We start from the raw sequence: 27,343 nt of genomic DNA on the forward strand, positions 1-27,343 counted from the left end.
GATGAAGTGATTGGGCAGGTCTGGATAGTGAAATACTTTCTAAGGGAACAAATATTCTTTTTTTTTCCACTGTTGTACTATCTAGGATCGTCAGGCAGCCTTCTCTGATCCTACCATAAACTGCATACTCCAGCCTCAGAATAAAAAGGTGATCTCTGCCTTGATAAACTTCATCTCCCGGTAGCTTCTAAGAATGTGTTCAGCTTTGGCCCATTTTACCTCATGTTTAGGTGAATTTTCTTTATTTATGAGAGTTTCATCTGAGGATGAACAGAGTGACTTGATAAATATATGATCAAAAACAAATTACAAAGCACAATAGTAGCACTAAATGAAAGGGAATTTGATGGCAAGTTTATACTAGAGAAAGTGGAAAAAAAGATCTTGCCCCAAATTCTGTTCATAGATTTTCCATCTGTGGGACTTCTACATTTTTATAAATTACAATCTTCTCTGCAAAAGACTTATCAATCTTATTTTTCCTATGGAGAAATGACAGTTGCGTTGTTAATCGTGTTGCCTTTTACTAAGAAGTACTAGTGCTTGTGATTATGTGGGCTCTCTTGCCACAGGTGGAGAAATCAGAAAATAAGAGCTGAGTTATTTTCTTTGTGTTGTCTCCTCAAACAGGATGGTAGCAAATGTCACAGCAGCAGTTTTCGCATGCCAAAGGTGAGGCATCTTTGCCTGCATCAATAACTGCACTGGGTCTCTCTCAAACTCACACAAACTCAGTCCTGCTGCTTCAGTAACCACATTCTGCTTGCCCTTCCACCCTCTAACACTTCACAACTAAAAAAACTCCCACCATTTTATTTTCATCTCAATATCTAGAAAAGATGAATCAGCAATTAAGCCTTTTCTATGCCCTGCAGGGAAAGTGGATGCAAACAAGATGATGAAAAAGAGTGTTTTTGACACACCATGCCTTTTGCAACACTTCCAGGACAGTTACTGCAAGGCAACTGAACTCCTTCTCTGGTGAGTTTTATCCTAGATACTTAAACATCTGGCTTTTGATGCAGAATTCATTAGCACTTTAAGTCATAATAATACAAAGTGCATTGAGATCCTGAAACAAAACAAGTTGTTATTGCAAAGTAGTAAATGTTGAGTAAAAGAAGCAGCTCCTCAGTGGCATGTAATAGTTACAGCTCTTATTCCACAAATCACTTAAAGCCACTTATAACTACTATTATTAGCTATAAAAGCCCACTTGGGTTTTATGAACGCTGGAGAACTGAGACAAAATGATTGCTTCTAAAAGAATGGTGTCTTGATCATCGTAAGTATTTTAGCCCCCACACAGACATGGTCAAAAGAAAAATGGAGATTATACCAGTCCAATTACCTAGAAAAATGTCTGAAGATTTAAATGTAATTTATCTAGGAAGATTTTATTTTAATTAGAGCATAGCTGAATAACAGCAGCAACCTGCAGTGGTATCATCAAATCAAAGCTGTTTCTATGGGAACACCACCAACTCCCAGAAATTATTGTGTCAGTTTGCCATAAATAGAAAAAAAAAAAAAAATAAAAAAAAAAAAGAAAGGAAAGAAAAAAAAAGATTACAGGAGAAAGAATGAAGAGGAGAATCCAGTCTTCTCCTTTTGATGCTTATCACCAGTATGTTGTCAAGTTTTATTCTGAAAAAAAAAAGTAGAGATATAAAAATTTCAGTAAAATTTACACTGCTCCTGCAGTGAGGTCTTGAACACTTTATTTGAGGTCTTGAACACTTTTTCTGAAGACTTTGTAAAGAGTTTTTTGGAAAAAAAACCAATCATGCAGTGCACTATTGTATACTGATCTCCCTGCTTCCTGCACTTTCTACAGCACGAATGAGCTCAAGATCGGTGTGGGAGAGGGAAATACTTTTGGTCACAGATATTTGCTCTATTTCCTCATTTCCATTTTTCTGCTAGCTCTGTACTTTGAAAGTCCGGTACAACTACAGAGCAAGGAAGGTAAGCAATGTATATCACAAATAGAAGCTATTATTTCCCGCCATCTGTTTATCTGATTGCCGGCCTTTCCCAGCAATCTGCTTCCCAATAGCTGCCTCCAGCCTGGTGCCTTCACCAACCACATAAACACAAGGGAAACCACTCGAGTTCCACCCAAGGCTAGCTAGAGATGTCCTATCCCTTTGAGACTCCGGTCCAACAGCATTTCTGCACTCTGGCACTCAGCAGGCTTGTTTCTCCTGCTCTCCTCACCACTGCGACACACTCCCTTCAGCGGAGGCAGTGCCTTTCCGATGAACTGCCCAGGCCAGCAGCAATAGCTTCCCGGCGCTGTATTCCCAGTTGTGACATTCTCTCTCGCTCTTGGTTTGTGCCTACTATTTTTCCACTTACAATAGGTGTGTTCTACTCTCAAAGATTCTCATTTATTTCCCCCTCGCCAGCCATTCCTCCTGAAATTATCCAGTGTAATCTTTTTCATCCCTGCCCTATTGAGGCTAGTAATAGCACCTGAATGTCGCACCATAAACTGTATCATTTGCTTCATACGTAGTGAGAAGAAATTATCCACTTAGAAGTAGTCCGCGATAATAAATTATTATTGAATTTTATCTCACTGAATGACTGAAAATAATAATGTCACTTTGGGCGAAACCAGACAGTGATAGTATCAGCAACTGCTGCTGAGGATATTGACAGTGAATTTGATGATAGTCCTTCAAGTGTAATCTTTTGCCTTTAACAATTTGATTGAAACTCCTATCTGCATATAGTGCAGCAGAGGGCACTCCCTTCTTCAGATCCCTACAATGAGTCTAAAGTACTTTAAGTGCTCTCATGGGCTGGAAGAGATATCAACTGTATTTCAAAGAGGAAAATGCCTTTAAACATCTGTAAAAATGTTGATACCACCACTTGTAAAGAATATGTGTGAGTCCATTTGTTCCAACAGGTCTTACATGAATATTTTTCATATGCAGCAGACCGTAAAATATTTCAGGTTTTGTTGTCAAGTGCTGAAAAGCTGAATAGGCATTTACTAACAATGTTCAAATCTTGGTTTCAAATGAGGCTGTACCTTTCTTTAGACAGGGCCAAATTTTTATTTCAAAGAAAATCTGAAGGATTTACAATAATATATCCACATGCTAAAGCTGCAAATTTGCTTATGCAAACAAATCATGAGACCCGCTGCCTGCCCATCACCTACTATCCAACAACGTCGACTGATCCCTCTGTATAAGCTTGATTTTAAGGACTGCAGAGTTGAACCATATTTCAGGTTTGACTGGTGGTGAACTAGACAGAGAAGAGGGGCAGTGCAGAGGCAGAGTACAATAATTTGCTGAGAACAGTCAGTTATGCCCGAGGTACCGTCAGGATCAGTAGCAACTACCTGGGCACTTGTACCCAAGAAGAACAGATAGAGACTTGCACGTCTCTTTGACTACGTCAATGCCTAAGCTGAACGTGCAATGTTAGTAACTATATGCCGCAATGTAGGACACTTTCATTTGCTGTTTACTGTCCTGTTCCAGGTAAACTCTGAGCTAAATCTTGTACTTGACATCAACGCTTAAAAAAAGAAGTGTTCAAAATATGTTCAAAGCCCAGGATGTAGAAAAACACTCATGCTGCTTCTTTGCCATAATGTGATAGCTGAAGCAAAAGGAATTTCAGGGAGAAAAAAAAAAACCTGCTCACAAAGATCACAATGTCCCTTTCTATTTCAAGAAAGTGGCAAAGGAAACCACCTTCTTCAAACACACTATTTGTGCCCACTAATTATTATCTTCAAGTACACTCCCCCTGGTGGGGATGAAAAGGTTATACTCTGAAAAGTGAGATTCAAAAATGGTATTCTGATTCTTGCCGTATTTCACTTTTCACCCTAATTGCAGACTAGCACCGGGCATGCTTTCAGCTCATTATTCTCTACAGAGGCCTGCTAATGGTATTTCATCTACTGCCTAATTCTACAGCTTTAGCATGGAAAAATTCCTTTCAAATTCAATACCGATGGAGAGCAAACAGTAGGTCGGCCTCTCTGCTTTTTGTGTAGCTGTTCAGTAACTAGATAAACATTAACCAGCTGGATAGTGCAATTATGATTTTTTTAAGGTACTGTAAATGCTTGCAACAGCATAGTATCTGGCAGCCTCACAAATATTAATGAATGCATTCTTGTTCCACTCATGCTATTAAGAGTGATTAAGTACTTTCACAGAGGTCATGCAGAAAATGAATGGCAGAACCAAGCACTGAAGAAAATCCAAAGGTTTTTTACTAAGAGATACTTTTTAAGACATCCCACAGCACAAACAGAAATAAGCTGAAGAAATACAATTAGTGGAAGGAATTGACATTATGTACTAATTATTTACTATGAGCCTGAATGTACGTAGACACCATTGCCAATGAACTCAGCAAACAGCTTGCTCAACAAGATCAGGAGTAAGGGTTTAGGATTTGGATTAAAAACACAGAAAAAAAAATGCTAATATTCCCCTCTAGGGAAATCATCTCTACTAATTATTTGTCTACAGCTTTCCTCAGTATTGCAGTCTAAACTGCATTTGTAAACATCACTCCATTGTTCTGTAACAAGCAACTCAGTCACTTTTAGGAGTTTCTTACTTAAATGTATTACAGCAAAATTAAAGTTTTGAGTTATTATTAACTCTCTACACAAAGGACACAATTTGTACAAATAACAAGGAAAAGATCAATATTTGGAGACAAATATGTAGGACTATCCTTGTTCGTACACGAGAATGTCTGTTAATTGTGGAATTAAGAGCTAACAAAGTAATCCAAAACAATGGCTGAGACTATTATTGTAACAATTTTCAAGTGTTTGGAGCTATTCAGAGATGTAATCAAATGGCATGCTAAAAGCAAGAAACTTCTTTTATTTCTGCTCTTCAGCTTTTAAGTTTCGTGCATTTTTATGCAAAAACTATTTTTTTCATTATGCACAAATGCTTTGACCTATATGTATTTTTGTTATGTCTTAAAAATGCATGCATAAATAATGACAAACCAATTCATATTTTCTGACAGATGTATTTAACCTTGACTAAAGTTTAAAGTAATTTTTTTTACTTTAAATATTTTTTCTTATGTTCAGTGGTGACTAGAAAGCTTTATGTGTGATTCTTATTCAAAATACAAAGGTACAAATGCTGTAAGGGTCTGAAAATTTTCAGCTTTTTCTTATATTGTCTGGAGAGGAAAAAAATATAAGTAGTTATAAGTACTTTCTTTGGCAAGAATTTATGTTGACACATGCCAGTGAAGCATCCCAGATTGTTCTACTAAAAATCAGTAACAATAAGCCAAATAGGAGTTCTGGTTCTTCTTTCTCTGTTTGGGACACTTTATCTCCTCTTAAATTGTTTCATTTATTTCAGGTATTTTTAATTTTCTTGTGTGAGAATTTGAGGAGTCTTGAAGATGACAGTGTCATAAACATGCTCGTAGTGTAGAAAGATATTTTTAAAGAAGAAATGGTCAACTATATATTTGCTAAGAATAATTATCATCTAGTATTCAACAAGTTATGAATGGGAGGAATCTCCTATTAAGTAATATGTGGTTTTTAAATTTGTTTTAATTTTCTTTTTTTGTTTGTTTGTAGTAAAAACAGATGTACCAAAATGAAATTTCTCTAACTACAAAGCATCACTCACCCACCAGATATTATGGCAGGTCACCGCAAGCCATTCACATCTCCCCTGTCTTTAATGGTCATAGCTTCTCGGTATAGAGGACAGAGATTCTGCTTCCTCCTGTTTTAGGTTAGGTTTATCCTGCCATGCATTTGTACTCTTGTTTGATTACACATTTGTAATCTCTTAGAAATTATAGGCTCATAATGAATTTGGCTTTCTACAGAAGAGCTAGGACCAGAAACAGAAGGGTGCAAAGCCTCTCATTTAGGCTGTGGAGGCTGAAAGCATGAGCTGGGGTTCAGCTGTGCAAGACATAGCAAGGGAAGGAAATGTAGGAGAAAAATACCAGGTATAGCAGCTGTCTGCACTGGAATAAAAAGATGACAGACTGGGGCTGTTGTGTTGCTCAGCACAGCCACTCTGAAAGTACTCCCCAGATTGACCTCAGACATGTTCCCAACCTGTGACAAAACCCAAAATAAGCCTTGCAGTTGCTTGCAACACGATACCAAGGAACCACAGAGAATGTCCCACCAGTAGCCTGAGTCTAGGACAGATGCTGACGTTCTCCTTTCTGGAGAAATGGATAAATTGTTTCATCCATGTTAAAATATATTTGCCAATAGTAAAAACATAATTTCAGTAGACAACATAATTTTTTAATAGTTATGCAGATAGAATGTATGGAAAATAAACTTCTATTTATGGCTAGGTTTTGTACAATGTATCAGGTTAGCTACAAATATGTTTGACAAGTTTTCTGTATTTTAAACACTTCAAATAATCTTAAATTGGTAGATAATAAAACCCAGGGAAGGCACGTCCTATATAATAATTTGGGGTCAGTTTTGTCCCTGCTACATTGCCCTGTCGGTGATCTTGGATGCAGCTGTGAGCAAGAGGAGGAGGATTTCATGTGGGGAACCAGAAAAAATGGGGTTTTCAGTGCACTAGCCTTCACAAAGCTCCTTGCAGTTTGTACAGAAGTCTGTGGCCTCTTCCACTACCACTGTGCACTCCAGAAGTCCCGTTGTTCCGATTCAGCATTGGAAAGGGAGCACTTCTTCCCTCTTCACCTATGCCTCTCAAAGACAAAACAGAAATAGGAGACTTTTAGAATTCCTAGGCATGCAGACCTGTAGGACTCTTTTAATAAAATCTCATGTGCAACAGGTTTCTGTAAGCAGCTACCACTAGCCAAGAGGCAAGTATTACGTACTTCGGTGTATTAAATGTATGCAAATTATGTACCGTGGGTAAAGTTGATTGTTTCAGACGAGACCAGTGCATAAACTTCGTACCAGGTCAGTCCAGCTGCACAGATGGAAATGGTCACTGTTGCACTGTACAAATTCTGCTGTCATTATCAGGAAGTGAAAGAGAGAAAGTGAAAGAAAAGTCATAGAACGAAACCAATTTTTTCCTTCACTCTCTTGCAGCTTCGTCCTCTGAAGTTCCTTCTTGATCTAAATTAAAAGGTGGACAAAGTCCATTTCAGCATTAGCAAGCTAAAATCAAATCTCAGCTGAGATTAATTTGCATGAATAACTGTAGCTATTTTCAAGCGTGGCATTATATATATATTTTAAAGTAAATGCTTACATTTTTATTTTTCTGGGGCACTACCTACGGCACTCTTGGCTTTGTTTCATTCTTTGAAGTTCAAACTAGTGACCAGCTGGAAATGGGTTTAGAGCTCCCTGACCGCTGTGGAAGCAACTGGGGCAGATACTTAAGGTTGAGAATTATTTAGTCTGACAAGCAATCAGGAGGGTATTTTCAGAATAATAAATCAAACTCACACCCTTAGGCAGACAGGACAGAGCATGGATTTTTGTGCCCCTGCCCTGACGAGCAGAGGTGCCACAGCCTGTCAGTGACTTTCCACCAGTCTCAGAGACTGATATTGCTATCATCCGGATCCAAGCGACACTGATTTCCCTGGACCACTTTATAATCAAGAGGGGCAATTGTCCTAGTTTGAGGTAGAACAGAACCAATTTTCTGTTCAGTAACTTTACTTTTTAGCTAAGCCTCTTCTAACTACTGAAATGAACAGCATATTGTGCAGACACTGTTTGCTCTCAGAGTGATAAGACCTATGTTTATAGCTGATGCCAGGGCATGGTATGCAGAGAGGCTCCAGCTTATACTTATTGCTGTAACCCCCAAGGCCAGATAACTCTGTTATGAACCCCGTTGGAGGGTCGGCAGTGGAAAAGCGCAGAGGGGTCCCACCTGCGGCGAGGAGCGGACAGGACAGGTGACCCCAAACTGACCAACAGGGTATTCCACCCCATCTGCCTCGTGCTCAGTATAAAAGCTGAGGGATCAAAGGGGTCAGTGCTCTTTCTGCAATGGCCTGCGTCCGAGGAAGACTCTCTCTGTTTGTCTGCTTTTGATCCCGATCCCGAATGCAGATCTGGAATCCAGTTCCTGTCCATCATGGAGTCCAGTCTGGGACTTTCCCAGTGCCAGACAGTGACATGATCGTCATCCTGGGAGCTTGATAGGGTTTTTTATAGATTTCATTCTTTTCTTTTTATTTTATTATTAATTTTTCATTAAAGTAGTTTAGTTCCTTCTAAACTCGTAAGTCTATTTCTGCCTCTCCTGCCTCTCCTCGGAGAGAGAGGTAGGAGAGCGCATCTATCATTCTGCCTGAGTGGCCAATCCGGCCCAAACCACGACAGCAATGAAAACCCCGAACCAGACAGGTTTTCCAGAGAAATCCCGAGAAGATGGGCCGGCCTCTCAGCCACCTGAAAGCACCATCCGAAGGCCACCCAGAACCGGGCAGACAAGAACCCACACTATCAGTTACCCCCATTCCTGCGGCATTCGCTGCACGACAAAACGGGGGGCGCCCCGTTCCCTCAGCAGGCCGGGAGGCCGCTGGGCAGCACCTCCCTCGCCCTCACAGAAACAAGGCAGGCCCGCTAGGGCCGAGGCGGTAACGTTTCCATCGGCAAACGGCCTTGAAAAAAATCCAGAAGAAAACAAGAGTTTTATTTATTTATTTATTTATTTTTGCAGATGCTTCTCGTGCACAAGCTGGGGCACAAAAAAACACGAGGGCACCCCGCCGGCTCCAAGTGCAGGCCCTCAGGAGGCCGCTGGGCAGGCGCGGTTCGTTCAGCAGTTGTGGACGGGGCAGCAGCAGCATCATTTCTCCGTGCCGTGGGGCAGCGTTTTGGCTTCCACGCGGGCTTCAAAAACCACTCAGCTCTGCCGAGGCATCCACTTGGCGAGGCGGGGCGGGGCGGCCGGGTGCCGCTGGACTTCACCCTCGCAGCGCTTCGAGGGTGGGGAGGGAAAGCCGGGCCCGCGGGGTAATGCCCGCGCAGTGCCTCCCCTCCGCCCTGAGGGAACAGTCCCCGCTTGGGCCGGCGCCAGGCCCCAGCGCTGTGGAGGCCAGAACCGGCCGGATCCGGCCGGCGCTCACCTGACCCCCGCGCTTCCCCCCTCCAGTTCGTCTCCCGCTCGGGGCGGCGTGTGTTAAATCACTACTTTAAAAAAAATAAAAATTAAAAAATCCCCCTCGTCTCTCCGAGGACCAGGACGGGCTTTTTGCCCCCCTCAAGATCTTAAGATTCCCCCCGCCCCGCTCTTTTCCCCCGCCTCCCAGCCAACTCCCACCTCCCCTGAGGGGAGGCGGGCGGCCGCCGTACCTGCCGCCCTCTGCCCGGGGAGGAGCGCTCTGCACCGCCCCGGCCCCAACGGCACCGATCACCGGCACCGGCCGCCGAGCAGGTGGGCGCGGAGGGGGCGCAGCGGGGTTGGGGGGTGGCCCGCCGCCTCCGTCCCGCCTCGCAGTCCCAATCAGCCGGAGGCACCGGGGTGGGAGGCGAGGCGGCCGTCTGCCTTCGCCCGCTGGGGCCGGGGGCCGGGGTGGGTAAGGCGGCCCCAAGGCCGGGGCTGTCCCCACGCCTCGGGGCGGGGGCCGAGATAACTCGGCGGACAAAGTTGCCGGGGTCGGTCACCGCTGTTGCCCCTCCGGGCAGGGCCCGGCCCCGCTCAGCGCCCGGCCGGCGGGCCAGGGAGCGGGGCACGGGGGTGCCTTGGGGCGGGGGGGGGGGGACGACGGGAGGTGCGCCGGGTAGCCAAAGGCTTTGGGATGTGATTGCTCCCAGCGGTGGAGGAAGCCTGGCTGCATGTTATGTAGGGGTTTTGCCTGGTGCTGCTCTTCTGGTTTTTGCAAGTAAAGGAAAAGGGGCTGTTCTCAGGCGGCGGTGGATAGGAAGAACTTTTTTCCTAATTTTTTGCCCTTGAAACAGATGTGCTGGAATAGGTCAGCTGAGGAAAGGGGGAACTGAGTGACTGCCAAAGCCGCCGTGTATGAAGTGCGTGTGTATCTGTTGCAGGGGGAGTGCTGGAGAGGTGTCAGAGGCATTAAAGGTTTATTATTTAATACTAATTAGAAACGTGACTTGGATCTTTTCACTTCTGCATCAGCCTGTTCGTGCTAATACAGAGCAGCGGGGAACATGTTTGGGAGAGGTCAGCAAGAGGGGGTTTTGTTACTGTTCTTAGGGTGTCCTTGGGGTTGGCCAAGGCGCAGCAGTGGTGGGCTCTGTCGGAGCCTGTGTCTGCCCGCACAGGGGGGAGCGGAGGAAAGGGGTGTTTGCCCAGTGCCAGAAGTTCAGGAGTTCTAGGAATAGGAAAGAGACATTAAGCCAACATGCTTTTTTTTTTTTTTTTTGTTACTGAAAGTGGAATATTACTAAGCGAGATTTCTGAAAGGTAGCAAAATAAATGTGATTTAGGAGAGAAGGCACTGAGATCTAAGATAAAGGTTGATGATTTCAACGTGGAACGGTCTTGGGACAGTCTGCATTTATGGGCTAAAATTTGCAAGTGCTTCTGCTGATTCAGACAGTAAAATATTGCTGAAACTGTGATAACAGTGATACCTGTTATTGCGCATGCTGCATGAACATAATTGTTGAACTGCCCCCTGATAACAATCAGTATTTTCAGTTTCTCCATCTGTATATCCAGCACAAACTCCTGTTTATTTGACAACGCATGTTTGTATAATCATTGTTAAAAGACTTCAGTTCACATCCTTTGTACTGAAAGACAAGCCACAGGGAAGATGATCAAGGAAATCAATACAGCTTCATTCCGTGACTGCAGTCCGAGCTGGGACACTTGTTAGGCGTGGGTGGGTGAGGATGGTTCCCGTTGACTGCGTGGACCTGTGACCCAAAACAGTGTCCCGGCTGGAATGTGCAGGCGGTGCAGACACTGCTGCCACCCACGGCTCATAAGGGACATTGCCACAGGTGAGGTGGAAAGATTGAGTCTGCTTTGCCCTCGGTTACCAGCTTGCATGTACAAGGTAACACACAAGAAGCTCAGTGTGGGACCCTGAAAGAGGACTGAGTAAGTGTGTTTTGTTTCACTGGTAGAATGCTTTGGATGTTTTGTTGTAGGTGATGATGACAAAATATAGGTTAGACTCGTAACCGGAAAGAAATTCTGTGGGAGTTGATTCCTTTTCCAGTAGAAAATCCTGGAAAGGAGTGGGGCTCAGCAATGCACGTGCAACCCCTCAAGAGGGGTTATGGTGACTTTGCTATTAAACACTTTTAAGTATTATCTATGACATCTTATTAAGATTGAGGCTCTGGCATACAAAATTGCACAGAAGTGCAGGTCCCTGTACCAGCTTGCAATATAAGTATGAAACTTGATTTGTTTTAAAGAATCAAAGATTCTGTGAAGACAGAAGCATATAAATACTTTGATCAGTTTTGTATACAGACTTTTATTGCTTAGGGGCAGATGCAAAGCTTAATTCATTGTGTACAATGTTCAAGTCATTGCTAGTTTGGATGTATTCCTGAAAATGATTGAGATGCACTTGAGATTCTGATTCTGTGATTGCACTGCACTGGAAAGAGCAACATATGACTATATTTATCCAATCATATAGTATAATACAAAGCAACTACCGTGGTTTTTTTTTTCTCGCGCTCTCTCTACATCAGCTCCCCAAAAGGAAATATAAATAAAGATCCTGTAGCATCTCAATTTCTGTTACTGCACTATATCAGGAAGGGTTGTGCTAGGAATGTGTACATGATGACTACTAAATACAAATTTGCAGAAAGTAGGGTTTTTTTAAACAGTAAATCAAAACATAGCAGTGTCGCATCTCAGTAAACGTACCATAAAAGTCAACAGTGTTTGTTGAATGTCTTAACAGGACATAGAATAGATGCTTTTTATACTTAAAAATAATATTGTTTTTTGGTTGATGAGGTCAGTATTTTGGGAAATTCATTGTCCCCTGAAAAGAAGACCTTGAAGTGAAAACAATATCTTAGTCATAACAAATATAAAAGTATTTGCACATAGATAGATGTTAAAAGCTTCAAAGTTGAATAACATGATTTGCTATTTTACATTATATTTAAGATAAATATTAACTTATATTAAATAGTTTAATATTAATATTTAAAAATATTCTAGCTCCAAAGGGAAGCAGAGCAGTAAAAGTATCGGTGTCAAATTTCCTTGTATGTTTGTTAGTCATAACTCACCTATGAGAATTACATGATTTTGCAGAAGCATCTCCTTCTGTGGAAGCTTTTCTATGTGCTCAGTGACTGGAACAAGTTCTGTTTAGTTATCAAAAGTAGGTGAGACTGGACTAGCTCAGTTCATCTGTCTTACCCTTGACTTCATAAGTTATTGATCCTGGATGTGTGTGAGCATCTGCTGCATTATTATGTGGTATTTTATGCTATTCATTTTAACATCTAATAAATAAGATCACAATGAAAAGTTGAAGCAGATGATTGCTTTGGGAGAATGATACTAGGCTCTGTTGTGCCAGAATATAGATTCCTAGCTTCTTCAGAGTATATGTAAAATTAGTATCTAAATACACATAATAATCAACCATAATATCCAGTAAATTATTTTATCGAAAAGTCTTCAGTACTCACCTTACATTGAGTTACTAGTGACTGCTGTGTGGTTTTGAGGTATAGCTTTCTGGAATGTCTTTGCTACTGTTCTTAGAGAACTTCCTCAATTAGGCTGTGCTCTTACACAAAGTAGTTACTCTCTTTGGAAGACTGAAGCTTTCTGAAAATTGTCTTATAGTAGCAAAACCTTAATAGGACTTCATAGTTGCTTGTTCATGACTGTGGTCATTCTGCATCAGGGTTGTCCAGTGTCCAGCCAGGATAGACAGTGATGTAAACAGTGCTGTATTTGCAAACAGAAAAAATGCCTGTGGGGCTTCCAAATCGGAGAGGAAAAGAGTGTATTTTTAGCAAAATTGTATTATTTTGAATATGCCTACCTTAATTTGACTTCTGATTATTGTCAAATGGACTCATTAAGTATTACATACATGGCAGCTGTAAAGCTCCCTTTGGATTGCTTTGAAAGTATGTGAAACAACTGAAGAATTTTCATAAGGTGTGAAAAGTGTGTTTTCATGCCTTGGTAATTCAGACAACAGCTGAAATGGATTTCATTTAGACTACCAGAAATATCTCGCTCTCAAATAAGATCACGCACGGGGAGCCTGATTCTTCTTTGCATTGACCCTGTTTCATCTTTCACCACTGTTAATAGATATATAACCATCTGTGATGAGAATGGTATCATTTTGTAGCCAGCCCAGGCCAGGGGGGAGCGACAAACTAGCTATGCTATAGCTACAGTGTAAGTGATAATACCAAGTGAAAAGCAGAGGAAAACTGGACCAAAGGTCCCTACAAGATAAAGTTCACTAAACATAAGAACAGAAAATTCAGCATGAAAGTGCTTGCTCAGTCTTGATGCTGCTTCTACAGATGTCTAAGAAAACTACCTCCTGTGTCTGCTCTGCAGCTTCTGTGTAATGGAGATGCTATATCTTTCGTTTACGCTGTTGGCAACTGCAATGTCTGCCTTGGTAAATTAAAGCAGTGGCTAGAAATTACAGTGCTTCTGCTTGATTCATAAGATAGGGGTAAAATGCTTCCTTCTAGATGAACAAAGTGAATGAATGGGTTTAATAACCCCTTTGTGTCAGACCCTTTCACAAACTATACGCAGGTCTGTAAATGACTGTTGTACCTTTTAACTTTTTCTAGTAACTGTATCATGTTTTACTCTCTTCATTATAAGTAACAAAAAAGAGAAAAAAGAGGAGAGCAGAATGGATCACAAGGGAGGTCTTGGGATCTTTTGTTCCTCCAGCGTATCTCTTGTTTCAAAGGTATTACGTTATTGCTTCCCTAACTGGCATAGTTTTGTGCAGTGAAAAATGTACATGCACCAACGCTACTGACTGCATATAAAATAGTCCTGGCAGGTTTTGGGCTTTTGTCCAAGTCAGTTATGCTTCTGTTGTGTGCTAAAGAAGAAAAGAAATAACACTGTATCTGTACAAAATCTATAGATCTGCTGTACAAAATCTGTAGATCTGCTGTTTTAGTTGAGTAGGCACGTAAAGAAAATCATGAGGCACAGAAAAGGCAAGCTGGGCTTACACATCAGGAAAACAGACTGGTATTTTAGCAACTTATTTTCAGAGGAGGTGTTTGCTCCTCTTGGGGATGCGTGAATCACTGCAAAAATATCTGTCAAATTCTGCCTCGGATTTGGACAGAAAGTTGCTTCAATTGATCGGTTGTGTGAGCACAAACAGCTTAACACGCATTAGTGGTGTTACTTGTGTTACTGCAGCTTGTATTTGCTTGAGTATTTTCAGAATTAAACCCTAAAGAACTGACCTCACTTCTACTGAAAGCAAAGGAAAAATTAGCATAAAAAATAATAGGAGATATAAATTGACAGAGGGGAATGGAGACTATCTGTAGTGTACTGTGTGAGTGACAGACGTGGGGCCCAACAGGGCATTTAATGCAGAACGAAAGCCTTTTTTAGCCTTGAAATGACTAAGTAGCAAGGAAATTATGCAAAAGCAGATTGTACAAAAGAGTCTTGGATCAAGTGATTATGAGTTTACATTGACTTAGCAGTAGGCTAAAATGCTGCAGTGCCATGTGGGGATACCTGTGCTTGATCTGAACAAGCTGTACCAGGAGCTTCAAAGGCCAGTATAGCTGCAGAATGCATATACTGTGGTTGCTTTGCTGCTTTCCTCTGCCCAAACTGTTTTACCTGGTTGTTTTTCTCCAAAATTTCAGTCTTGTATCCAGTCTGTCATGTGAGGCTTTGTATCTTGGCACTAGTAGTTAGCAGCTCTAGTCAGGATATATCTCCTGGTACCTCCTAGAATCACATTTCCTTTTTTCAGAGCCAAATCAGCCTAGTTCTGCATTTCTTTTGTTTTTCTCAGTACTAGCAACCTGTGCTGAAACTCCAGCATCATCATCCAGAGTTACTTACTTTTGCACCATGTGCAGTGTTTCTTTCCCCAGGGCAGACCACTCGACCTTTTAAATGAATTGTCTCTGTTTGTCTTGCCTTCCATCAGCAGCAGGCAACAGGTGAGGTGAACAGTGAAAAGAGCAGAGGGAAAGAGGAAAGTGGAGAGGGGGAGTGGAGAAACTGGTAAACCACTAGAAAAGGAGAAACGTTTTCACAGAAGAAAGTAAAGAAAGAGAAGGGCAAAGTCCAGACCCGTAAAAGTGAAAGGTGGAGTCCAAAACCAGCATAAAACTTGACACTGGAGTTGGTGGAAATGAGCGAGTCCTCATCTTTTCCCTGCTTGGTCTGATGGTAGCAGATACCGGCTGTACTGGAAGTACTCTTGGGAGCTGATTTTGGCAACTGACTCTGATCTTCTTGTTCAAAGAAGGAAAATTGTAGAAAACCCCTTTGCTCCTTTTTGTCTGCGATATGTACGATTTAAAAAAAAAAATAATCTTCTATTGCCAGTTAATCCCTAGAATTAGTTTCTTTCTTCAGCAGGCAACAAAGTTGACTATTTTTGGATTCCTAATGTTAGTTGCTTATTCTGTGTGTGTGGGTATGTTATCAATCACGTTGTCCTCTCTGAATATAATGATTTTCACAAAGAATTGCAACTGAAGTCCTTTAAGTCAAAGGGCTGAATTCTCAATTAATAAAACTCATATTGTTTCTTCTGAGAACTTTGTTTTACTAGCAATTCAGACCTAGGCCTAGAAGTCAAAACATCTTTTGTCAGGGATTTTTTAGGCAATTAACAGTTGTTAATGATTTTGTGATTTGTTGTTCTTTGTACAAAGTGAAATCATTGTCCTGGAGTAAATGGGTGTAAGTCTGGACCTAGGTACTTTGTCCATTGCCTTTAAAAACAGCTAACAATTTTTTGGACAAGAAAGTATATTTACACTTTTATGCACAGAAGGAAGTTTTAGAAATATATTGGCTATGACACTTAAGGGGCAATAAGACAGCTTTGCACTTTATTTATTTCAGAACACTGAATTAGTTAAAATACTAAAAATGCAACAATATGGTATTGTAGCGAGGCTTCCTTAATAATACAGCGGTTTATATATGTTATAAGTATGGAAGCCTTACTCTGCTGTAAAGAACTTCTAAGATGAGGTTACCAACTATGGCATTGAAATGGAACAACAGTTTCAACAGGACTGACAGATAAGAACATGAAAGTATGAATGTATAAGCATGTTCAGAAGTTGTAGTTTAATTTGTCAGGACATCAAGGGCTAGCATTTTTACCATTGGAAATAGATTTGTAAGGAATATTAAGTAATCACAACTTCGCTGAAAAACAGGATCAAAGCTCCCCTTTCTTTATTTGAGGTGAGGATTTCCCTGGCAACTTATTCTTGCAGGTGACCAGACCATCACATTTTATATACCTTATGAAAGAAAATTCTCCTTACAGCATACAGTGACCACAACCCATTCTGGGGCATGATACTGATACTGTATTGTAGGGAAGAATGGCTCATGTTAGATTGCCGGATTTATTTTCCTTGCATTGCCAGTATTAAACTGTTTCTTAAACTTAAATCAGCCTGACGTGGCATGCATACAGGTTTCTATAAATTTATATTTCCAAGATGGAAAGCTGTGAATGTTTAAAATTGGATATCTGATGAAGCATCATGTGGTTGAAAGTGAAAATTTTAAAATTATCTAAGACATGGACTTCGAAAGTCCTATAGTCTTCTGATACCCACATTTGCAAATTCTTTCTACTTGGTTGGCGTTTGAAAACAGACATTTCTTGAGCAAATATAAAAAGCAAGATGCTGAATACTACCTTACTTGGGTTTTCTATTTTGATGCTAGCTACTTAACTGGAAAGCAAAACTTTCTTCTGTTAGGGCAATTGATAAAACAACTTCAGGAATTTCTTTGGTGGAAACCATTCTGTGTACGGGTATACTTATCAAATGTCTCTGTTTATATTATATGAATGATAGTAAATAAATATACTAATAACTATAAAGAAATACATAGAATCGTAGAATGGTTTAGGCTGGAAAGGACCTTGAAGATCATCAAGTTCCAACCCCCCTGTGAAAACATACAATTTACTTCTCTGCAGAGACTACAAAACTTGCAAGTGTTAACTTGAAACATCAGGTTGCCCCTACTAAGAGAGCTCAAGTGCTGTTCAAAGTTAAAATCTTGAGGAGTATTAAGCAGTCATCTTCAGAATGTGGCAGTGACCTTGAACTTCCACTGAGCTGTGCTTTATTTAGCTTAAGCCAATGATTAACTTTGCTAATGACTGTGTATCGAATTCACCATTGTTTATACATCTGGCGGTGAAATAGGCCATGTCTGTCTTTGTGTGGATGATACCATATATTTAAAGGAAACTCTTTGTATAAATTGTTTCCTTTGCAACTTTGTGTCTTCGTGCAATTCCTAATTGCTTCTAACTTACCTCATTTGTCTTTGGACTCTTTAACTTCAGGGTAGCACTACTGTTGGCATAATACAGTTCTTTTTAGGTGTCGTTCTTTTCTCTTGTTTAAAAGAGGATGACAAATTCTCTTATTCTGCTCCCTTACAGCAATTAGTCTTCTATGGCCGATCCCCATGGAGCAGAGGAAGCTACACCTCGAAACAGTCATGTATAGGGACGTGAAGTCATCTCTGCAGCTTTGCCTCTGAAGGGAGGTTTGTCAAGACATAGCACTTTAATTTCTAGCCTCAGCACCATAGAGAACCCAGCAGAGACGTCTGCCCACGGCACACATGGAAGCAAGGCGTCTTCAAATTCCTGTAATCTGTGCTAGGTCAGCCCTAGCCGGTTTGTTGCAGTGTTATCAGGCTCCTGAGAGAACAAGAGTCATGCTGTTTTTTCAGGCAGAAAGGGGATGCTGCCCTTAGCTGGATCAAGCTTGGTGGAAGTAGTCCAAACTGGGGGGAACTTATGTTCCTTGGGTTAAATGCAGGATACTGTTTCGTGCTGTGAGACAATCCCACAGACCCTGTGTAGACGAATGCTGCTTAAGAGTGTTTCATGGGATATTAAATGGAGGAGGAACCCCTGAGGGTTGTACATTTCAATGGAGATGAAAAAGCTAGATTCTGCCTTTAGCTGCAGTGATGTAAATGGCTACTGAGAGCAGAAGTTTGTCTCATAAGTTGTATGCAATCCAGGTACTCTCTGTTAGCAAATGGTGAAAGGCTAAAGTTTTCTTAGTCAGCTCTAGAAATATACCTGTGAATGTCTTAAAATATATTTAGTAAGATAGGTATATATATGAGTGTTTGCATTTCTCATAAGCTGTAAAAGAAGGTAACAGTTTCATGCTTCTGCACTGCTCTTAAATCTCTCAAATACAGCAGACACTGAAGTATTTTGTGGACAGGGTTATTTTTGCAGAGGGGGGAGAGGGCTATGAGCATACTTGGAGGCTCTACCTTGATTCTTCCTTGTTCTGTTCTCTAAACACAAAAAGTCGTTCACAATGAAAATACTACAAGTCTGGTGGTTAAAAATTACGTAGTTTGATTCTATTGTATTTAAAATCTAAACTGGTTCATTCCAAACGGAAGCTTTTTCCAAGTCATTTCCAGTTGTGTGGTAGTGACAGAAGAAAAATTGATCTGTGTAACACGCGTCTACTACTCTGTTTTTTCTCTTCTCTACCTCTACATGTGTTGTACTGTCTTTAAAAGATCTGTGGCGTGCTTGTACCAGTGATTTCAGCTGTTCTTCAGTGATGTCTGACAGAAGTAAACGGGGGCACAATTAGGGTCATTGTCTACTTTTCAGATCATGAAAGCTGAGCAGATGCTTATTGATGCTGTCTCTCCTGTGTGATTTTGAAATTCTTTTCTGTTAAAATATAAGGACTTAAAAGCTGTAACTCAGAACAGTATAGCTAATGGGCAAATTGTATTTGATTATATAAAAGCTGATTAAAAGTTAAAAACAGAGTTTGTGGTCTACTTTTTTCTTCAGTTTTTAATCAAGAAAATAAGACCTATATTTTAGATAAGCTTTCCTGCACACCTATCTAAATCTGTAAATTTCCCCAAAGCTGAATTACCTACCTCAGAGTGCACGGTTGCAATGATTGCAAATCCAGTAATAATAAAGCAGTTATTTTACAGTCCTTTCTCCAAATGGATTAAAGGGTTGCATTTTCAATTCCAACCGTGTTGTTATACATTAATGACTATACCACCTAGAGACCTAGGGATTGTAGCCACATAAAAGAAAAAAACACAAAGCCGCAACAAAATAAATGGTACTAGTTAAGAAATAATTTTGTGTATAAATGCATATTATGTGCATTTAAATAGTTGTGATTTTTTCCTCTCTCCTGTCCCCTTCTAGACATCGTTCTAAATTGAAGGCATAGCTGTTCCATGCCTTGCCTTTCCATGATGGGTGAAGATACTTTAGTGTAGCCTTTGCAGACGGACCTGTAGTGGTTCTGCTGGGCGTCACTGTGGCAGAAGACGTGTCAGCTGCTGTCCAGAAACTATGTTGTTTCTTAGTGTGACGCTGTGCTCACAGCAGGACTTTGTCTTTGTGTGAGCCCAGGACTGTGGGAGTGACACTTTAGAAGGAGACCTTTGGGAAGCTTTCAGATCAGAGCTTGTGTACAGCTGGTGGCTGGGCAAGGTGAGACTAAATCTACATAAAAGCTCAGGCAGACATACTGAGTTTTACCACAGGTGAATCCAGCACGGGGCTGAGAGCAGCTCATGAAGAGGAAACACCTGCATCTACTCTGTCTTATCTGACACTTCAAAATGAAAGTCTGGGTGAAGATTTTATTTGGGCCTTCAGAAATTTGGAGTTTTGAGTTCTACATTGAGGTCTGCACTTGCTGTTCTTACTTAAACCCAGCTGCTATTCAAGCAAGCCCTGTGAGAAGCAAGGAACAGTCTGTGACACCTGAAATTACCAGTCTTAGAATTATCCTTACCAAGAGGACAAAAAAAGACCAATTGTTTTGGAATTGGAGAACAGTAACAATGTTCACTGACTGATGGGACGATTCGTAAGAAGTAAAACAGCTCAAAAAGTATAATTAGTCCTTGTAAATGTACTTCTGAATTATAATTCTTATATTTCACAAAGCTGGTGCTAAGGGGTAGGAGAAACTATTTCGTTTGGTACAAGGTAGACTCTCTGCAGTGGAGTGCAAATGGGATCAAATTAAGAAAAGGAGAAATTAGGCTGAGTGTCAGGCAGTCTGAACTGTAAGAGTTATTTGACTGAGAAAGAGCTTCCCAAGGGAAATAATACAAGCCACATTATTTGGGACACCTAAAATTAGACTTCAGAAAGCACTAAAAAAAATGTACAACCTTGCTTTGGTAGGGAGGTGGACTAGAAAAGGCAGGGTTTAGGATTTTCCTTTTTTTTGGAATAAATTCTGCAGTTGTTGGGCCTGATTCTGTTTTGTGGTGTGGAAGTAAAGGGAAGATTTACATTACTTTTTGCCTGAGAAAACTGGGGCTAAACACACAAGCGTCTCCCCTCCACCTATTGCCAACTTTATAAACTGTATCCTCTTATTTCTGTCCCTCAGGGATATTTCAGACCCCTCTCGTCCAATTATAAATATGTTTACTTAGAGGAGAGGAGAAAGGGCACATGTGCCTTAAGGACCCTTTGTGGCATTTGCCTCTTGTCTGGCTCTTAACAGACAGAAAAACTGATAAACGTGATACTCCTTTTTTGTTTTTAATTCAGAATTTATTTAGCTTATGTTGTGCAAATCCATAACCCTGGTATGTTCTGAAGCTATTGTCTGAAATTGCCAGCCATGTTTTAACTGGAAGAGGCAAATGAAATACAGCCTTTAACTAAGGAATAGGACCCTCCAAATACGTGTTGATATATTGAAAATGTTGCAGTCTTTTCCATAATTTTATTTGAATACAAACCACGTAAGTGACATAGGTGCATTGATACAAAAGAGGTTCTTGTACCTAGTCATACATATTAAAATGTGTAGATCATGCAGTTATGACTAAATATTAGGAGCCTTTTTTTTTTTTTTAATTGTAAGTTAGTTTGAAGATGCCTACCTTTATCTACAAACAGTCTTTCTTTGCTATCGGTGTCTGCTTGCGTGAATGACAGCACTCCATCCAAAGCTCACTTGAACAAATAGAACCCTTACATGGAAAATGTTTCTTCATTGTATAGATATTAGATGTGTTCACCTTCAGACTGTAATGGTACCAGTATAAAAAACATAGGAATTTGTCTGTGTGCACAAAAGCACGCCAAGGTCAGGACATTAAGCCTCTGAATTTGTTGTAAGAGACAAAGGAAGGCACATATGCGGAATTTTCTGGAAGATAGTTTATTTGTAGAGGGTTCAAAACACCATGGGAGGAAAGCTATAGGGCGTCTCCAATATTTCATTCAAGGGTTGTGGGTTATAGCCCCTGAAATGCATTCTTCTCCTGTGTCACTGGATAGAGGAGTGGGATACACAGTGAAGTGAACATTTCCTGTGCACTGAACTTTGGCCACACAGTTTCTGGTCCTGGAACTTAGGCTGCATCACTTGGAGGAATGGGGGCTGGGGCTGGGACCCGTGAGAGTGGCAGATAGAAAAGTCAACTGATTGTGTTTCAGATGCAAGACTGACTTCTAAATACCAAGAGCTGATTCCCATTTCCTTTCTCCCACTGCTGCTCGCCTCCAGTGTGCTTTACCTCCTGCTGCCGTGCACACGGTCTGCCACAGAAGCGTGGGTTGTATTTTTTTTTCTAATTTGACTAAGAGCATATTTCCCAATCTAAATCCTTAATGAAGACAAAAGGCCTGTATTGCAGGGTAGGAAGATACTAACCCGAAACATATTATTAGCAGGGAAGACTCATTCTCCTTATGTCCATGTTTTTGAATGACTTAATTGAGGAAAAGACATATCTTCTGATAATAGCTTTTTGCCCAGGGCAACAATGAGGGTGGAATGGTGGAGATGCTGCGATGCTGGCTTTCTTGGAGTGATTGTTATTGAAGTGATTGTAACCAATTCTGTTACAGATCCAGAGTGCTTTGATATGCTAGTCCTTTGCATAGCAGTCTCTCAAGGGAGAAAGCAAATGTCGCAGAGGCTCTGTACAGTTAATTTTTGATCGATCTTCCATAAAGATACAGCAGAAGGAATACTCAGATGTTATCTGGATATTGTTCATGTACACTTGCTAGGAAGTGGACAAGGCTGCATGTACCTTTTAACTTCGTTGCCTCTTCTAATGTATCTCTCTCTAACAAAACAGTTAAGTATTCCCCTAAAGATTGTAACTTGCCTCATTTCTGTCTTGTCTTCTCTCGTGAAGCCCTGCAGATTGAACTGTCTAATTTCTCCTGCTTACACAGGTGATTCTTAAATGACTTGACCAAAAGGTTTCAGGCAGCTGGAAAAGCATAAACACCGTGCCTGCTTTTAAAAAAGAAGGGAAGGATGAGGGGAATAGGGCCTGGGAATTGTGGTCCTTTCAACTTAAATTTCTAGAAAAACATCAAAATGAGTAAAATGTTTCTAAATGCTTGGAGGAGACAGGACAATAAATTATCTACAGAGATGTATGAAGAACAAATGTGTCAAATCAATGTAATTTCCTGCTAAGATAAAGCCTTGCACAAATGAAAGAAATAGCAGATGTCATATTTTGTGTTATTGTAGAGGTTTTGACACTGTTTCGCACGACATTGTGAAGAGTCTCAGAAGCCAGTCACGACACGATGGACATAAAACTATATGTAAACCCATGTTTGGAGCATTTATCCAAAAGTCACTATCAAAATAAAAGAAGTTATCAAGTATTGCTTGCAGAGGGCTTTCTTTGGCACCGCCTAGTACTTTCATTTGCAATTGTACTGATGAAATACAGGGGTTGCTTGTTAATTTTACAATTATGACTGTAAAGATGACTTCAGACTGAGAGGGGATGCAGTCATGTCAGGAGCTGGGTTAGAGATGAAAATCAGTGAGTGATGCCCTGCCATTCTGCAGGAGATTAAAAAAAAACACCAACAACATACAGCTTTTGTTGTCTTTTTAGTCAGTGCATTACTAAAGAATTGTGAAAAGTTAACATTTTTAAATGGCAGGGAAACACTTGTGACTTTAATATTTGAAATGCTTGGTCCTTATATGCTGTCATTTGGTAAGAGAACTATATTTAATGAAACTTGTAGAATTATTTCTTCATTTATTATTCAATCCTGTCTTTTTTAAAATTTTTTTCTTTTTCTTGTAACATTGGAGCAAGTCCAGTGAACCTTACCAAGTTCCTTACTCTATCCTTAGAGCAGTGAAACTTGGGCTTAAAGTCAGTGGAGTTTTTGTCCCAGCAGAAGTGTCTACATGTGGTTGACTGTGATTTGTTCTCTGCAGAATTGCATTTCAGGGCTATGGGATAGATTAAGGCAAGGCGCAATAGTTAAAGCTGGACAGGCTGGTATCTATGCATTTGGTATTTATGGCACTTGTCCAGATCTTTGAGCTTGCTCTTTAGATGAATGTTGTCATCAGAGAACTATAATGAGGCTGGTCGTACTGTAGTTTTGGAAGCAGCACACTATAAAAGTCCTCAGTCTGCTGAGAGCTAGAAATTTGGCTGATCTTCAGCTTACAGTGTATAAACACGTTCCTCTTCTGTTTTTTTTTTTTTTTTTATTATTTTTATTTTTCCCACTTTTCTTTCTCCTCCCTTCCTTCCCCTCAAGGACATAGACTTTGGCTATATTTTTCATAACTGCGTGAAGCTAGAAATCTTAACGGATGCCTGTGCCGCCGCCGCCACCACCCCCTCCTCCACCGCCTCCACCACCTTCTGGAGGGCCCCCTCCACCACCGCCTCTGGTAAGATTGACTTTTCATCTCTGTTTGCAAGAGTTTAGTTATAGTAGCTATCACAGACCCCCCAGAATTTTGGTGTGGATACTCATAGTAAATATCTGGGACGGATTCTTGTTTTGCTGGCTTTTGTTCTTCTGTTCATTAGAGCTGTGGTCTCCGAAGTAGGGTGCATGAGATGGTCTGTTGGGGTCCAGGAAGAAAATATTAGAACTTCAGTCATACATGTGTATAATTTATAAATAAATAAATATACATATATTGGGGTGCATGCTCAAAATTTTTTTTACTGCTAGGGATATGGGGTCAAAAAGTTTGAGACGATTGCATTAGAGTGCATGTGGTGAGAATTTTAACATTTGTGAATACTTTTCCAGCCACAGGGAACTCATTTTTGTATTGGTAATGAGCAGGTGGTAAGTGTTAATTTCTTCATCCTCTTTCTTACAGCTTCTGTTAAGACTCACAGCGTTCTGCTGTAGGTGTTGTTCTTTCTAGCATATGCCGTCTTCCTGGGGACACAGCACAATATGCTTTTATACATGTGCAGGAACAATTACTGCTTGTAACAGAGCATTACTCTATGTGTCATGAAGTAGAGCATGTGCCCTGCCAGCACGTTTGCAGTAAGAGGAGGATGCTCTGAGTGGAGTTTCAGGGTATTACATTTTCATACCTTCACAATCAATTACTGTACCTATGGTAAAACATATGTAAGTCATTCCTGTATTCTGCAATCATTTGTTCATAGCCTGTTTCTGCATTGAAATTCTTAGACCATTTTTAAAATAGTGAAACCTGGCATGGTTGTGTTCAAGACATAAAATCTCTCCTGACTTTTTAAATGTATTTTTCTGTCACTTCTGTAATTATTTGCAGTGTATGTTAGTCCCCGCAGCAAAACAGTACATGGTATTTCAAGTGTGCTTCAAATTATATATATATAAAAATATATTTTTTTAACAACTTTATTTCTCCCTTGCATTCTCTGGCATCTCTGCCTGTTTTGTTCCTATAAAGATCTGTTGATTTGTAAAACTCTCCATGAATCGTGGAGAAGAAGAGGAGGAAGACAAAGACAGTACATGAAATCAGCAGTGCTTGATTCCTTTTATTATTCTGTTTTAACTTTGGGCACTATGAGCAGTGTTTTCAATTAGCACCTCTTCTGGCTTGGTACACAGCCTATAGTTAGATACTGAATTAAGTGGGCTGAATTTTGTGAGCAACTTAATGCCCGCAACTGCAATTAAAGTCAACAGACTCTTATCCTAATAAATTTAGCTCAGTAAGTATCTGGAGACATTTTTTGCCTGCTTTAACATATGCCAGTTGTAAAAGACTTGAGAAAGCTAAAAGGACCCCTAAGGACCAGTATAAACAAGATTGGTATTTTGTTTCCCCTCCCATTCTGATTACTAAAAACACTACTAAAAACAGTACTATGATAGGGTTTTGATACCATAAGGCTTCTACTGTATTTCCATATTTTAGTTAGATCATTCTATTACTAATGTGGTCTTCTGCAGGTAAGACGTACAGAATTGAGGGTCAGTTTTGTCGTGGTGATGTGATACAAACTAAACGTATTTCTAATTAATGACTGATATTAAAGACTTTTAATACGTGTTGACACTAAAAAGAGCACATGAACAGAGCAACATGAAGAATTAGTAAAATAATGTAGCAGAATATTATTTTTTCTGTAACAGCAAAAGGATTTTTCTCTGTCAAAACCGAATGAGAGGGGGCTAACTTTGAGAGGATCTGTACTCTGCCTGGTGAGTTCAGTGAAGGTGCGGTATGAGCGAGTCAGGTCTCCAGCTGGTGCCAAGTTGCAAAGTAAAATTTTCTGATGCGGGAATCCATGAAAACGTGCTACAGACCCTATTTTCTTTTGCTAGGAAGCTATTTTCTAGAACTTGGCATCTGTCTTTTACAGCTGCTAAACTGCCCAGCTGTTGTTACAGCTGCTAAATCTACAGTTGGAGGATGGAAGAAGAAGAAATTCTAACAGGCACATAGCTTTAAGGAAAACCTTCAAAACAAATAAGTTTTATTTGGCCAACACCTGGAAATGTTCCAAAGTAAACAGCACTGTGATTTTTATTATACTGATATAATTAAACCAGAGTAACCATTAACATTTACATGTTAGCAATTAAAAGTCAGGTTTTAATTTCACTATTAATATGCAGGCGAGCCACTAGTTTAACTTACTTGATTTATGTTAGAAGAGAAACGTCTGTGCGTAGGTTGAGGTTTTAGAATCCTATCATTTTGCATGATGCCATTGCATCGTACCATAGACTTGTCTTGGTTTTCTAATTATGTGGATAATAGCTGTACTTTCTTCTTGCTTTCATTGTTAAGAGATTTTTAGCAGAAGTAGTCACCACATTTGTCTTTTTTTCTGCACATTTTCTTCGTGAACGTTGTGAGCTATGGTCCCAAATGATTTTGCAGTCCTTACGTCATTGAAATCCTAAGCACTGTCGGCACTTAAATTTTGCTTACTGTTAACTCCCTCCTAAGGCAGAAAAAAGTTAGGTTCTTTCCTACTATTTTCAAAGATTTTTGACTTGTAAATACTCTGTAAGTACTCATACTGAATTCTACTCACAAAAGTAGTTGTAAGGCAATACTAAAGTGATTTGGAGATGGTATTTAAGACATGGTAGGAGCCACCTGTGCCCAACAGCTGAAAAGCTACTGGCTGTTAGGGCATATTTAAATGAAAACCAAGTGGATTTTTCAGGAAGGAATGGTAGGGTATCTGCAATAGCAGATGTAGGTGGCTGAGTCAAAATGTAAATATAGCTAATTGGATTAATTGAGCATGTCTTCAAATGCCTGCCTTCTGGGGGTCATAGATAAAGATGAGAGGGATGAGTAGGCAGAGTAAAACTGTGCCCAAACACATTTTCTGGCATTGGCTGACAGAATTCGGATCTTTTCTCTTTCCCTTTTCTCTTCCACCCTAATAAAGGAAACTTAGAAATGAGGCATTAGGATATCTGTCCTAAAGCTCTTTCAATTTTATAGGCATATGTGCATCACACAGGGTGGGTTTTTCAGTTTTTTGATTTGTTTATTTTTTTCTTTAAAGCTTTCTGCTCCTGAAAAACCTGTTTTTACTCCCCCTCTATTTCTTGTATATCTTTTGCCTTTTAGTTTGGCATATGAGGCATTCTGGTTAGTTTTGGTTGTCATATTTCCAGAAGTAGATACCACCACTGAGACCGATTAAAAATTTTCTCTACTTAATCTCCCAAGAGAGGATAAAGAGAGAATTTTGCTTTGGTAAACCACGCTCACTTTTTACGTGCAGTGGAGACTGCTCACTGCTGTGCTGCCTTTGTCTGTACATTTGAATTCCTAATGTTATGATCAATCATCACCTATTAAAATGTTAATATTGAAGGAAGTGTGTATGTGTAGCAGCCCTGCTGGGTTGTGCCT

General features: G+C 40.3%; 1 protein-coding gene across 1 annotated transcript in view; it reads left to right on the top strand.

Annotated features, from left to right (window-relative positions):
* Nucleotides 1-9,364: 9,364 nt before the first annotated feature.
* Nucleotides 9,365-27,343, top strand: part of WIPF3 (WAS/WASL interacting protein family member 3) — a 36,216-nt gene continuing 18,237 nt past the window's right edge. Inside the window, exons 1-2 of the mRNA XM_082499704.1 lie at nucleotides 9,365-9,395; nucleotides 23,752-23,887. Of these exons, the coding sequence (XP_082355830.1) occupies nucleotides 23,807-23,887 (81 nt within the window). The 5' untranslated portion in view covers nucleotides 9,365-9,395; nucleotides 23,752-23,806. The remainder of the gene's footprint in view (nucleotides 9,396-23,751; nucleotides 23,888-27,343) is intronic.

The sequence above is a fragment of the Vanellus vanellus genome (assembly GCF_965231255.1).
Source record: "Vanellus vanellus genome assembly, chromosome: 2".
Taxonomy (NCBI): Eukaryota; Metazoa; Chordata; class Aves; order Charadriiformes; family Charadriidae; genus Vanellus; species Vanellus vanellus.